Source organism: Heterodontus francisci, chromosome 27, assembly GCF_036365525.1.
Source record: "Heterodontus francisci isolate sHetFra1 chromosome 27, sHetFra1.hap1, whole genome shotgun sequence".
Lineage (NCBI taxonomy): Eukaryota > Metazoa > Chordata > Chondrichthyes > Heterodontiformes > Heterodontidae > Heterodontus > Heterodontus francisci.
Window position 1 is genome coordinate 26,395,630 of NC_090397.1, and position 12,901 is coordinate 26,408,530.

At 42.9% G+C, this 12,901-nt stretch overlaps 1 protein-coding gene across 3 annotated transcripts in view; it reads right to left on the bottom strand.

Annotated features, from left to right (window-relative positions):
• LOC137384712 (proton myo-inositol cotransporter-like) overlaps window positions 1-12,901 on the bottom strand; it is a 194,140-nt gene that overhangs the window by 15,282 nt on the left and 165,957 nt on the right. For all 3 annotated transcript variants that reach the window (XM_068059022.1, XM_068059024.1, XM_068059023.1), the window contains exon 7: window positions 9,316-9,441. In XM_068059022.1, the coding sequence (XP_067915123.1) occupies window positions 9,316-9,441 (126 nt within the window). The remainder of the gene's footprint in view (window positions 1-9,315; window positions 9,442-12,901) is intronic.

Sequence of the window (12,901 nt, forward strand, 5' to 3'; positions counted from 1 at the left end):
CATGCTATATGGGAAGAATTCCAAATACCTCCTGTCCACTCATCAAGCATACATTTAAACATGAAGCCATCACTTGCCTGATGACTGATTAGTGACTCATCTGGTGATGAGTTTTCATGTATAATAGCTAGCCAACCAAAACAAATGAATCAAATTTCAGTTGGTTTACTGATCTTCCCTCCATCATAAGGTCAGAAGTGAGGATGTTCACTGAAGACTGCACAGTGTTCAGTTCCATTTACAACTCCTCAGATAATTAAGTAATCCTTGCCTCCATGCAGCAAGACCTGGACAACACTTAGGTTTGGCCTGATAAATAGCAAGTGACATACACGCCACACAAACGCAACTATAATTAACTTTCATCTCAAACATATGAAAATCCCAATTGCAAGGTGGTGCTTTTGTATCTTTCGGATCATAGCAGTAATAGTATTCATTGTATAACTCACTAACTTTATTAAAAGATATTGTTTTGATGAGGTATTACTTCTATTTGGACTGTGACATACTTTGGGAAATCATATTTTCATTTTAAACGCAAGTTTCAGTGATTGAACAAGTTGCCAAAAAGCATACAATAAAATCATGGAACAAAATACGTTTATATTGTCAAATTTATTTCCCAGCAGTACAGTGCAACAGCACATTGGTAATCATGTAATCTGGTACAGAATGGCAGCTTCCATGCCAGGAAAATAGCTTTTCCAGAGGGAGTGATCAAAAACTAGATGAAACTAGTTTCTCCCCCCTCTACATAATTGCTTCTCTGCAATAACCTGCAGGATTTTCTACCCACAAGCTTCAAACAAAATCTCAGATTCCTCATATCCTATTTATGACAGCCTTTCTAATACACTTTTTACAGTTTTACACTTCATCAACAGACATTAAACTTTCCACAAGTTCACAACATAATTTCAGATGACATTTTGGCTCATTTTAGTTCACCTGCCTAAAAAGACCCTACACTTCTCCCATGCAGCAGTGATTTTAAAAAAATTCCAGAGTTTTCGCCTCCATGACTCTTCCCAGTAGTCCACTCCATCATTGTTTGCATTAAGAAAAATATCTGATATTCATTCTAAATTTCCCTTTTACTGGTTTGAACCTGTGCCCCTATAGTTTATTGTTACAATTTAGTCTGAAGTAACTTTCCAAATTTACCTTTTCCATACTGTTTACTAGCTTTGCCTTTCTAATAAAGAGAAGCAAAATACTGTGGATGCTGGAGGTCTGAAAAACCAGAAATGCTGGAAATACTCAACAGGTGAGGGTGTATCTGTGAAGAGAGAAACAGTTGATGTTTCAGGTTGATGACCTTTCGTCAGTTCTAGCATTAAGAAATAGTTGTGGCAGTTTTCAGTCACCACCACAACAGTGAGGCAAAAACCTATGATCTGGCCCTCACTGAAGTTGAGAGGAAGGGAATTGCTCCCTGAAGACCCTCAGCGATAAAGACCTCCTGCTGAGAGCCTTTCTTTCCCTCCCCCCCACCGCCCTTCTAGCAGCTTGCCCTGCTCTGCATGCCTCCCTTCATTCTCCCAGTCAAGTTCAATTCAAGGGGAAGGCTTACTAGGTCACCCATGTCTGGAAGCAGCCTGTTTCAGCACAAGCTTTTAAATGAACAAAGAAGTGCTACAGCACCAGCTAGACTACTCCTTGTACACAAAGGAAACTTTAGGCAAGTAGAGAAAAGCTCCAAAAACACATACAATTGCACCAGCAGCCAGAAGGAAGAATACAACAACTAACTTTTAAGTAGTGCTTGTGAGGAGTCCTTCATGCCATGTGATGTCATGTATAGCTTGCAAGGTTAGGACAGGGCATGGCATTCAAAAATGGCAATGTTAGGGTCAAACCAGTATTGCACACTGCTAAAAATAATCTGCCTGTTTTGCATGCTGAGGTAAAGCGCGGCTACCCAACCCAAACCCAACCAGACCAGACACATGTCTGTTTTGGGTCGGGTCTCTCTTCCGGGTCCTGCATTCGGGCTCGAGTCGGATCAGGCTGGACATGGACAGTGCTGCCTTGCTCTGGGAAGTAATCTTTAAATGAACATTCAGACCATCAAGGTGGTAAACGTGCAGTCTGGACTCTGCACTCTGCATGTGTCGGGTTCGGGTCAGGTCGGGTCGGGCATTTAAAAAAATTAAAAGGACTTGGGCTCAGGTCGGGTTTTAATTTTATACCTGAGCCAAGCTTTATGCTGAGGTAATCGTTAGGCACACGCATGTATCCTTTTACCAAGATTGAGTCTGCCCCATCTTCCATTGGAAGAGTCTGCACACACCTCGAAAGCCATTTTCGAGGGAGGTCATGTGGCACCTAAAAACTGGACACTACAGAGCTCAGTTTCTCTCTCTTCATCTCTTCCAATAAATTCTTATTTTATTCTGATTTCAAAATTTGCAGCATACACCTATTGCTACTTTAAAAAAAAACATGAGATATCAAACCAAAATATAAAAAAAAAACTTCCCAACTCCTATAGAAATTGACATGATTTACTTTCCATGTGTCCCAGACATAAATGGTCTACACCACCTCTTTTTCTGGCTGCTTGATCTTCTCTTCTGAACACTCTGCACTCCCGTATATTTGAATTAGATTGCTTCATCAAGAATTCAAAGCCATTTATAGTGGTTGTTATTAGCCAAGTATGTTCATTATACAGAGTACCCAGATTTTACTGTTATTCTGTCAAAATGTGTTTGGTGAAAAATGTCTAATACTGGCAATGGGAGTTTTCTTTCCTTCAATGGTGCTTGCTCTGTGGCCTTTGTTGTTTAAATCACTGTACTTGGCAGGGATGACACTTCAAGAGTTTCATGGAATTCACACTCCAGTCGTGTTACAGAGCTTAATTAAGCTTTGATTATTACTATTTAGAAGGCAAATTATATTTGAAATGTAATAACAAACTGTCAGGCAAACCCCCCACCTGCCAAGACTGAGGCACACATGATTCTGCCACATGAACATTAAAACTTAAAACTGCAAGCCCCCTGACTGGAAAGACATTTGCACAGTACCTGACAATGCTGGAACAATGGGGAACCAATAGTTGCTTCCCCAATACACAGAAGTGGTCAGCAGACCAGTTTTAGTCACATGACAAACTGGCTGTTGCGGAGGTCTGAACTAAGAGTTTTAAATTGGAGAAAACAAGATTTGAACTGAGACAAAGCCATGTGCTCATAGAGTGAGGATCTCTCCTGGAACTGAAGCAAGAATTACCTCCTCGCTTGTCTGCCTGCCTCCTTCTCTTTCCCACGGAACTGCATCTTGTGAAGACACAAACTCAGAGACACAAATCTCCTACGTGAACAAGGTTTACGAAGAATACTGGGCCCCAACGAAGCGCAAGACTACAGCAAACTCGAGAAACAGTAACAAGATATTGCCTCAAACTGTTCTACTTATCTTTTCTTCTGCTTTTTTCTGTCCCTATTTGCATGTGTATCGCGCATGTATGCTAGCGTGAGTACGTCGTATATCCGTAGGCATTAACCGTTTTAGAGTTTAAGGTTTAACAAATTAATCTTTCTTCTGTAAACCACAGAAAGCCTGTTTGTACTAATTTCTTTGCCTTATAATTGAAAAGTTGTGAACAATGATTTACAAAGGGGGAGCTTAAAACAGTGTGTTTAAAAATAAGCCCTGTTACAATAAGACCAGGTGAAGATAGTTACAAACCTTTAGACACATTTCTCACCTGGTTTTAACAAAACATACACATAATCATTTAAGCCTTTGCAATAAAATTACAAGCAAAAGTGGGCAATGTTTTCTAAACATATTTTAAATTAATTTCAAAAAAATATAAGACTGCAATAAACTTGCTTTTCAGTTATTTCAAATAATGTTTTAAGGTTTGAAAGGAATACAAAGATATATATAGCAGTAGGGTTTCCACTTGATGATATTCCAGCACAGCTTGCCCAAAATTGGCCAATTCACCATTAAAGATTGTAGAATTTGAAACGCAAATTCGGTCCACGCAAATTGAATTTCCATGATCTCTGAGCTGGATTAAAAAACATGGCACTGGAAGTTGGCTCTGCTCACAAAGGCCACACTCAGAATGAATTGATCACCACAGTGAGTTTCCACTAATTGCAACAGTCTTGAAATTGAACCTTTTTGGTGCAAGGGCACTAACTGGCACCTTTTAAAAGATTTTAATTTGAAAGAAATGTAATAAGAAATTAATTACTGTACACCAAATAGCTAGTAATTAGTTTTGTATAGTTTCTTAAAGATTATTTTCATTCATTTAAAATAGAGATACTCATAGGTAGTAGACTAGACACTAATTAAAATGTTTTGTTGTGTGGTAAACCCAATTTCAGCTGTATTAATAAAACCGCACCAGGTTGTCACTTTTGAACGCATCAAGGAATATTTTTAATGCAAGTTTTAAACAGTTATGTTCTGAAGTGCTGCCTGATTGTAAAAATCTTCCATGTACCAGCAAATTCAGCGATATGCAAATAAGCTCGAGCAGAAACTTGAGACAAAGAAACTATTCAAAAAACGAACACAATTTTCAGCACAATCTGTGCCTGGATCGCCGGTTATGCCCAAAGTCCAAACTCTACCCCAACCTGTTCAACTCTTTAGTACATCAATGTTGCATTAGTTTAACAATCCAACATAGTTTATCTTTGAGATTTTAAATGTTTAATTAATACTTGCCATTTCAGCTTTTCAAAAATATTTGGTTGCATCTTTCATACACTACAGGAATCATGTCATTGTAGTAAACAAAGCTCCAAAACCATTCTGCCAAAAACATGGTCTTCTGGATTAACTAAATTTAACAGGTTTATTTCAGGAAGGAATGCCAAAAAGTAGACCCTGAAAGGATGAAATTCCTACCATCCAAATGATGGTAGGGAGAGGAGCATTCCACCACTCATTTAGCTACCTGCTGCCAAATCATCTGAGCTACCTAGGATTCTCTTATCACAGCACACAAATAACAGCCTTGATTTTCTGAACCTATGTGTTACCAACAACTGAGAAAGGTATCTAGGGGTCCCTCTCGGCCTTCACCTGGTCTTACTGTAACAGGGTTTAATTTTTTAACACACCGTGTTTTGAGCTCCCCCTTGGTGAATCTTTGTTCACTGCTTTCCAATTATAAGGCATAAAAATGAGCACAAACAGGCTTTATTAGGTTTAAAGAAGAAAAATGAAATTTCTTAAAACTCTAATTTGGTTAACGCCTACGGATACACGCTGTGCACCACACTAGCATGCCTACGGGATACGCACATATAAACAGAGACAGAAAACAAAAGTGGAGAGGTTTGAGGCAATATCTGAAGAGTTTCTTGTTACTGTGCTTCGAGCTCACTGTAGAGTCCTTTTGTAGGTAGTTCTTGCTTGCAGGTAATACTTGCTTTTCGTTGGGGCCCAGTATTCTCCTTAAACATTGTTCATTGTAAGAGACCTCTCTTGGGGTTCCTGTGTCTTCAATGGATTACAAAGCTGGTGAGAAAGAGATGAGAGCAGACAGGAGATGTTCTCAATCCAGGAGCTTTCTGTCTTCAAAACACTGTTTCTCCAATTTTAAAACTCTCAGTTCAAAACTCTGCAACAGCCAGTTAGTCATGTGACTAACCTGGTTTGACCATGTCCATTCTGTGTATTGGGAGCAGGGACTGGCTCCTTTGTTCCAGCACTGTCTGCAGGTATGCAAAAATGTCTTTCCGGCTAGGGGCCTGGCAATTCCTTGTAATAGGGCCTCTTTTCTTCCCAGCAACAATTTGAAGTTTAATGCCCATGTGGTGAAATTAGTGTGCCTCATTCTTGGCAGGTGAGGGGCCTGCATGACACTATCCCTTTGGTGAAAATAAAACTAAGCATCTAATAGTATAACAGTGTCAAGCCTTTGGTGCTGAACTCCTAGCTCAGCAGCTGTAAATTTAAATTCAAACACAACAATTGACTTCCATAAATCTGATCATGAGTGTTTAGGAACAGAAGAAAATGCCCACAAAACCTGCCAGATTGTCGGAAAGATCTAACTAATTTATAATAGGTTGGGTTTCTCAGGTGTGAGGTGGTCAGTTTTCATCTGTACCACCCAGCTCGGCAGAGAAGAAAACAGATTTGGGAGGTTCACATGCCTGTGCAATTTTCTTTCCATTTATTTTTAATGGTGCGAAAATCGGGTGGGGTTGCACTGCAATTCTTCCACACCATATGTTCCTCGCTGTGCTCTTCCCAGAGAGTGCAAATGAGAATCTAACCTATAGGGTCTGGAGAAACTATAACAATAGACTGTACTCCGGTTGTGCGCGTAGGGGATCTAAGCACATCATCTTCTTCTTTGGCCTCCTTGTCTCGAGAGACAATGGGTAAGTGCCTAGAGGTGGTCAGTAGTTTGTGAAGCAGCGCCTGGAGTGGTTATAAAGGCCAATTCTAGAGTGACAGACTCTTCCACAGGTGCTGCAGATAAAATTGGTTGTCGGGGCTGTTACACAATTGGCTCTCTCCTTGCGCTTCTGTCTTTTTTCCTGCCAACTGCTAAGTCTCTTTGACTTGCCACGCTTTAGCCCTGCCTTTATGGTTGCCCGCCAGCTCTGGCGATCATTGGCAACTGACTCCCACGACTTGTGATCAATGTCACAGGACTTCATGTCGCGTTTGCAGACGTCTTTAAAAACGGACACAAGGACGGCTGGTGGGTCTGATACCAGTGACGAGCTCGCTGTATAATGTGTCCTTGGGGATCCTGCCATCTTCCATGCGGCTCACATGGCCAAGCCATCTCAGGCGCCGCTGGCTTAGTAGGGTGTATATGGTGGGGATGTTGGCCGCCTCGAGGACTTCTGTGTTGGAGATACGGTCCTGCCACCTGATGCCAAGGATTCTCCGGAGGCAGCGAAGATGGAATGAATTGAGACGTCACTCTTGGCTGACGTACGTTGTCCAGGCCTCGCTGCCGTAGAGCAAGGTACTGAGGACACAGGCTTGATACACTTTGACTTTTGTGTTCTGTGTCAGTGTGCCATTTTCCCACACTCTCTTGGCCAGTCTGGACATAGCAGAGGAAGCCTTTCCGATGCGCTTGTTGAATTCTGCATCGAGAGACAGGTTACTGGTAGTTGAGTCTCGGTAGGTGAACTGTTGAACCACTTCCAGAGTGTGGTCGTCGATATTTATGGATGGGGCATTTCTGACGTCCTGTCCCATGGTGTTCGTTTTCTTGAGGCTGATGGTTCGGCCAAATTCTGTGCAGGCAGCCGCAATCCTTTCAATGAGTCTCTGCAGACACTCTTCAGTGTGAGATGTTAATGCAGCATCGTCAGCAAAGAGGAGTTCCCTGATGAGGACTTTCCGTACTTTGGTCTTCGCTCTTAGACGGGCAAGGTTGAACAACCTGCCACCGGATCTTGTGTAGAGGAAAATTCCTTCTTCTGAAGACTTGAACACGTGAGAGAGTAGCAGGGAGAAGAAGATCCCAAACAGTGTAGGTGCGAGAACACAGCCCTGTCTCACACCACTCAGGACAGGAAAGGGGTCTGATGAGGCACCGCTATGCTGAATTATGCCTTTCATATTGTCATGGAATGAGGTGATGATACTTAGTAGCTTTGGTGGGCATCCAATCTTTTCTAGTAGTCTGAAGAGACCACGTCTGCTGACGAGGTCAAAGGTTTTGGCGAGATCAATGAAAGCAACGTAGAGGGGTATCTGTTGTTCGCGGCATTTCTCCTGTAGCTGACGAAGGGAGAACAGCATGTCAATGGTGGATCTCTCTGCTTGAAAGCCACACTGTGCCTCAGGGTAGACATGCTCAGCCAGCTTCTGGAGCCTGTTTAAAGCGACTCGAGTGAAGACTTTCCCCACTATGCTGAGCAGGGAGATTCCACGGTAGTTGTTGCAGTCACCGGGGTCACCCTTGTTCTTATAGATGGTGATGATATTGGCATTGCGCATGTCCTGTGGTACTGCTCCCTTGTCCCAGCACAGGCAAAGCAGCTCGTACAGTGCTGAAAGTATAGCAGGCTTGGCACTCTTGATTATTTCAGGGTAATGCTGTCCTTCCCAGGGGCTTTTCTGCTGGCTCGAGAATCAATGGCATCACTGAGTTCCGATTTTGTTGGCTGTACATCCAACTCATCCATGACTGGCAGAGACTGGGCTGCATTGAGGGCGGTCTCAGTGACATTTTCCCTGGAGTACAGTTCTAGGTAGTGTTCCACCCAGCGGTCCATTTGCTTGCGTTGGTCAGTGATTGCGTCCCGATTTAGATTTGAGGGGGGCAATCTTCTTGATGGTTGGCCCAAAAGCTCTCTTAATGCCATCATACATTCCTCTGATATTTCCAGTGTCCGAGGCCAGCCGAATACGACTGCATAGGTATTGCCAGTAGCCATTTGCGCAGCGCCTGGCTGTTCTTTGTGCAACGCTTCTGGCTGCTTTAAGTGCTACGTATGTTAACTCGCTGGGGGCTTTCTTGTAGTTTAGCAGTGCAATGTGCTTAGCGGCTATGACAGGTTCCAGCTCTTCAATGTGAGATTGAAACCAGTCTGCATTCTGCTTCACACGTTTGCCATAGGTGGTCATTGCTGAGTCAAACTAGACTATATTCTGAGTATAAAACGAGTCCAACAGGTAAACAAAGATTAACAGAAACCCCTTGCAAATACAAGATCTCAAATAAAAACAGAAAATGCTGCATCTATGTGACAGGCATATTAGCATCTGAAAAGAAAAAATATGGGTTAATATTTGAAGATGTGGACCCTTCATCAAAAATGTTCCTTGAAAGGCTGTGCCTCAGGTGTAAGCCTATCTTTTCTCTCTTTTTCTTTTTGAACATAAAAAAAAAACAGGAGCTGCAGTAAGCCATTCGGTCCCTCGAGCCTGCTCTGCCATTCAATAAGATCATGGCTGACCTGTTCATGGCCTCAACTCCACTTTCCCGCCTGCTTCCCATAATACTTAGCTCCCTTGTAAATCAAGAATCTGTCTCGCTCAGCCTTGAATATATTCAGTGATCCAGCCTCCACTGCTCTCTGGGGTAGAAAATCCTAAAGACTAATGACCCCAGAAGGAATTCATCTCAGTCTTAAATCTTATTCTGAAACTGTGCCCCCTAGTTCTAGGTTCCCTCAGAGGGAAAATATTCTCTCAGAATCTAATCTGTCAGCCCCCTCAAAATCTTATGTTTCAATAAGATTACCTCTCATTCTTCTGAACTACAGTGAGTATAAGGTAGGTCATCAAGCTTCTCTTTTACTCAGCAAATAATGAGTATATACATGAAAATATACTGCCTGAGTACCATACCTGCCCCAGGCAGCGATTGTCTCAGATCTGTTGCTCACAGGAACACAGGACGTCTCAGTAATGTTGGGACTTTGCATTTTAAAACAGAAGCCACAGTTTGGGTCCAACATACAATTGTTACAAGACCTGGAATGAAGAAATAAAATCTATTAAAATTTTGATTTGCACCAAAGTAAACAAGGACAACTTGCATTTACGCGAACGGTAGCACAGTGGTAATGTTACTGGACCTAGTAATCAAAAAACCTGGACTAACTCGTGCTCCAGAGAAAGGAGTTCAAATCTCACCATGGCAGCTGGGGGAATTTAAATTCCATTAATTTTTAAATCTGGGATGAAATACTAGTCTCATTAATAATGATCATGAAACTACCAGATTATCATTAAAAACCCATCTGATTCACTAATGTCCTTAAGGGGAAGAAATCGGCCATCCTTGCCCAGTCTGGCCTACATGCGACTCCAGACCCACAGCAATGTGGTTTACTCTCAACTCCCCTCTGAAATGGCCTGGCAAGCCACCAGTTGTATCAAACTGCTGCAGAAAAGTTGAAGAAAATTGGACAGACCACCTGGCATTGAACTAGGCACCAGAAATTACACAGACACACCCTGCCCAGTTAACCATGCAAAGTCCTTCTCACTAACATCTGGGCACTTATGCCAAAATTGGGAGAGCTGTCCAACGGACTAGTCAAGCAACAGCTTGATATAGTCATACTCATCAAATCGTAGCTTACAGCCAATGTCCCAGACTCCTCCAAGATCCCTGGGTATGTCCTGTCCAGTGACAGTACAGACCCACCAGAGGTAGCAGCACTGTGGTAAACAGTTGGGAGGGAATGGTCCTGGAAGTCCTCAATATTGACTTCAGACCCCATGGTGTCACATAGCATTAGGTCAAACATGGGCAAGGAAACCTCCTGAATATCAGACACCACCCTCCTTCAACTGATGAATCAGGACTCCATGTTGAGCACCACTTGGAAGAAACACTAAGGGCACAGAATGTTGTCTGCTTGAGGGACTTCAATGTCCATCAAGAGTAGTTCAGCAACACCACTACTGATCAAGCTGGCCAAGCACTGAAGGACACATCTGCCAGACTCGGCCTGTGGCAGGTGGTGCGAGAACCAATAAGAGGGGATCTACTTACTTCACCCTCACCAACAACCTGTCGCAGATGCATCTGTCTAAGAACACAAGAATTAGGAGTAGGCATTTCGGCCCCTCAAGCCTGCTCTGCCATTTGCTAAGAGCATCGCTAATCTGACTGTGGCCTCAACTCCACTTTGTCTGCCACCCATAACCCTAGACTCCCTTGTTGATCAAAAATCTATCTAACTCAGCCTTGAATATATTCAATGACCCAGCCTCCACTGATCTCTGACAGATTTGGTAGAAGCGACCACCACGCAGTCCTTGTAGAGATGAAGTACTCTCTTCACACTGAGGAAACGTTCCATCACGTTGCACCATCACCGTGCTAAATGGGATGGACTCCGAACAGATCTAGTAGCTCATACTGGGCATCCATGAGATGCTGTAGACTATCAGCAGAACTGTATTCAACCACAATCTGTAACCTCATGGCCTGGCATATCCTTCACTCTGCCATTGTCATCAATGCCAGGGGACCAAGCCTAGATCAATGAGGAATGTAAGAAAGCATGCCAGAAGCAGCAACAGGCATACCTAAAAATGAGATGCCAACCTGGTGAAGCTACAACACAGCACTAGCTGCAAGTTAAAAAGGAAAAGCAGCATGCTATATACAGAGCTAAGCAATTCTACAACCAGAGGATCAAATCAAAGCTCTGCAGCCCACTATCCTCGTGAAGTCACATGCATGCTCCACCTGCTTCCCTCTGTATTGCACCTCCTAGAATAGAGCATCAGCAACATCCCTTATATAGCTGTGGATGACAAACTGTGAGATGTTCGAAATGCCGCCTTCTCTCACCTGGAAAAAACAGACATGAAGAGGTTCATGGCCACAGTCACCTACACAGCCACTAACAGTGCAGTCCTCACCTTGCTCTGAAGTTGCAGCTCTGCCTGTAGCCCGTCAGATTTCAGCGAGCACCTCCTTTGTAAAATAGAGACATCGCTCTGCTTCTTGCTGAGGTAAGACAACTGCTCCCTGATGACCCTGGGCAGATATAGCCTCCTGCTGAGAGCCCTTTTCACCCCTTTCTCCTCCTTCTTTTACCAGCAGCTTGTCCTCCTCTATGTCAGTGTCACCTCTGCTCATGCTCCCCATCATGCTGCAGGCCAAGGAGGATGATAACGATAGCAGCCATGACTGGGAACGAAGTGAGAAGCAACGCCTTCACCATGTGCAACTCCATTTCCTGTGGACTTCAGCAACTTTAAGTCGCAGTAGAAAACTCACGGCATTTTGCCAAAATCAGCATCAGCCAGCAGAAAACAATCAGCAACCAACTAGAAAGTAATCGATGGTCCCTTTAAATAGCATTGGTGGGGAGGCCCTTCCTGTTGCTGAACATGTTCAGTGTCATGTGTTTAAGAGTGCAGCACATGAGCTGGGCTTTTGAGATTGAAAATGGCACTGCTTGCATCATATCCTGACTGACTTTATGATCTGCCTAGTTAGCATACTTCAGTCATATGCAGCTAATGCTCTCACTAAAATGGCATCTGGCGTGGCCTGCACTGGAAAGTGGTGGCATTGACACCATTTTGCACCCAAAACAGCACCCATGGCTCCAAAAGTACAGGCGATGAATTTTGCAGCCTTGATTTTTATTTCAAGGTCCTCTTCACCATCCATTTTTAGCCAACAGTGTGGAGTTTATGGGTTTTTCAATATTTAACTGCCTGGACATTTTATGGCATTTGCCTATTTTCACTCTGCATGATTAACACATAGAAATATATAGAAGTTACATTATAATATGGAAACAGGCCTCCAGCCCAACCAGTCTGTATTTGTATTTTACCTTCATGTAAGCAAATAGTTCTAATCACATTTGCCCACTTTGTTCACAAACCCCTCAAGCTCTTTTCCTTTATCCACCAAAACTAATCTCATCTTGAATATTGACAGTTTCTACCTCCAGCAACTAACCCGAGAAGTGCAGCAGATTTGATTTCAAAGGAAATACCTTTGATATGAATAAACTTCTTCACTGAGGTAAATAATTGAACCTTGGTAAAGAACACAAAGTGCAAATGGTTCACTATTTGCTTGCGACAAATTTAAAAGTAGCTGCTTGAAGACTAGCAGTTGCCAACAGTTCCATGCCCTAAAGTTGGGACCAGAATATCCTTTTGAGAAGATGGAGCTTATCGAGGTGCATTATAATATGATGTGCTGGTGTTTCAAAGTGTTTAGCTATCTCAAGCAATGTGGTCTTTTACTAATCACTTGCCATAGAGTCAGTTGCATCGATTCAATGGAATTCAATCTTAACATGCAAGTAGGGAAGTCCCTCCCCTTATCTGGAGATCATCACTCTTGGACACGGTCCTTCCAAGATTTCACATTTTGTCTGGTAATGTTCTTTCTCCCTGCTGACTCTCACTCTGAGCTGTGCAACCTCCATGAACTATATCATAAATT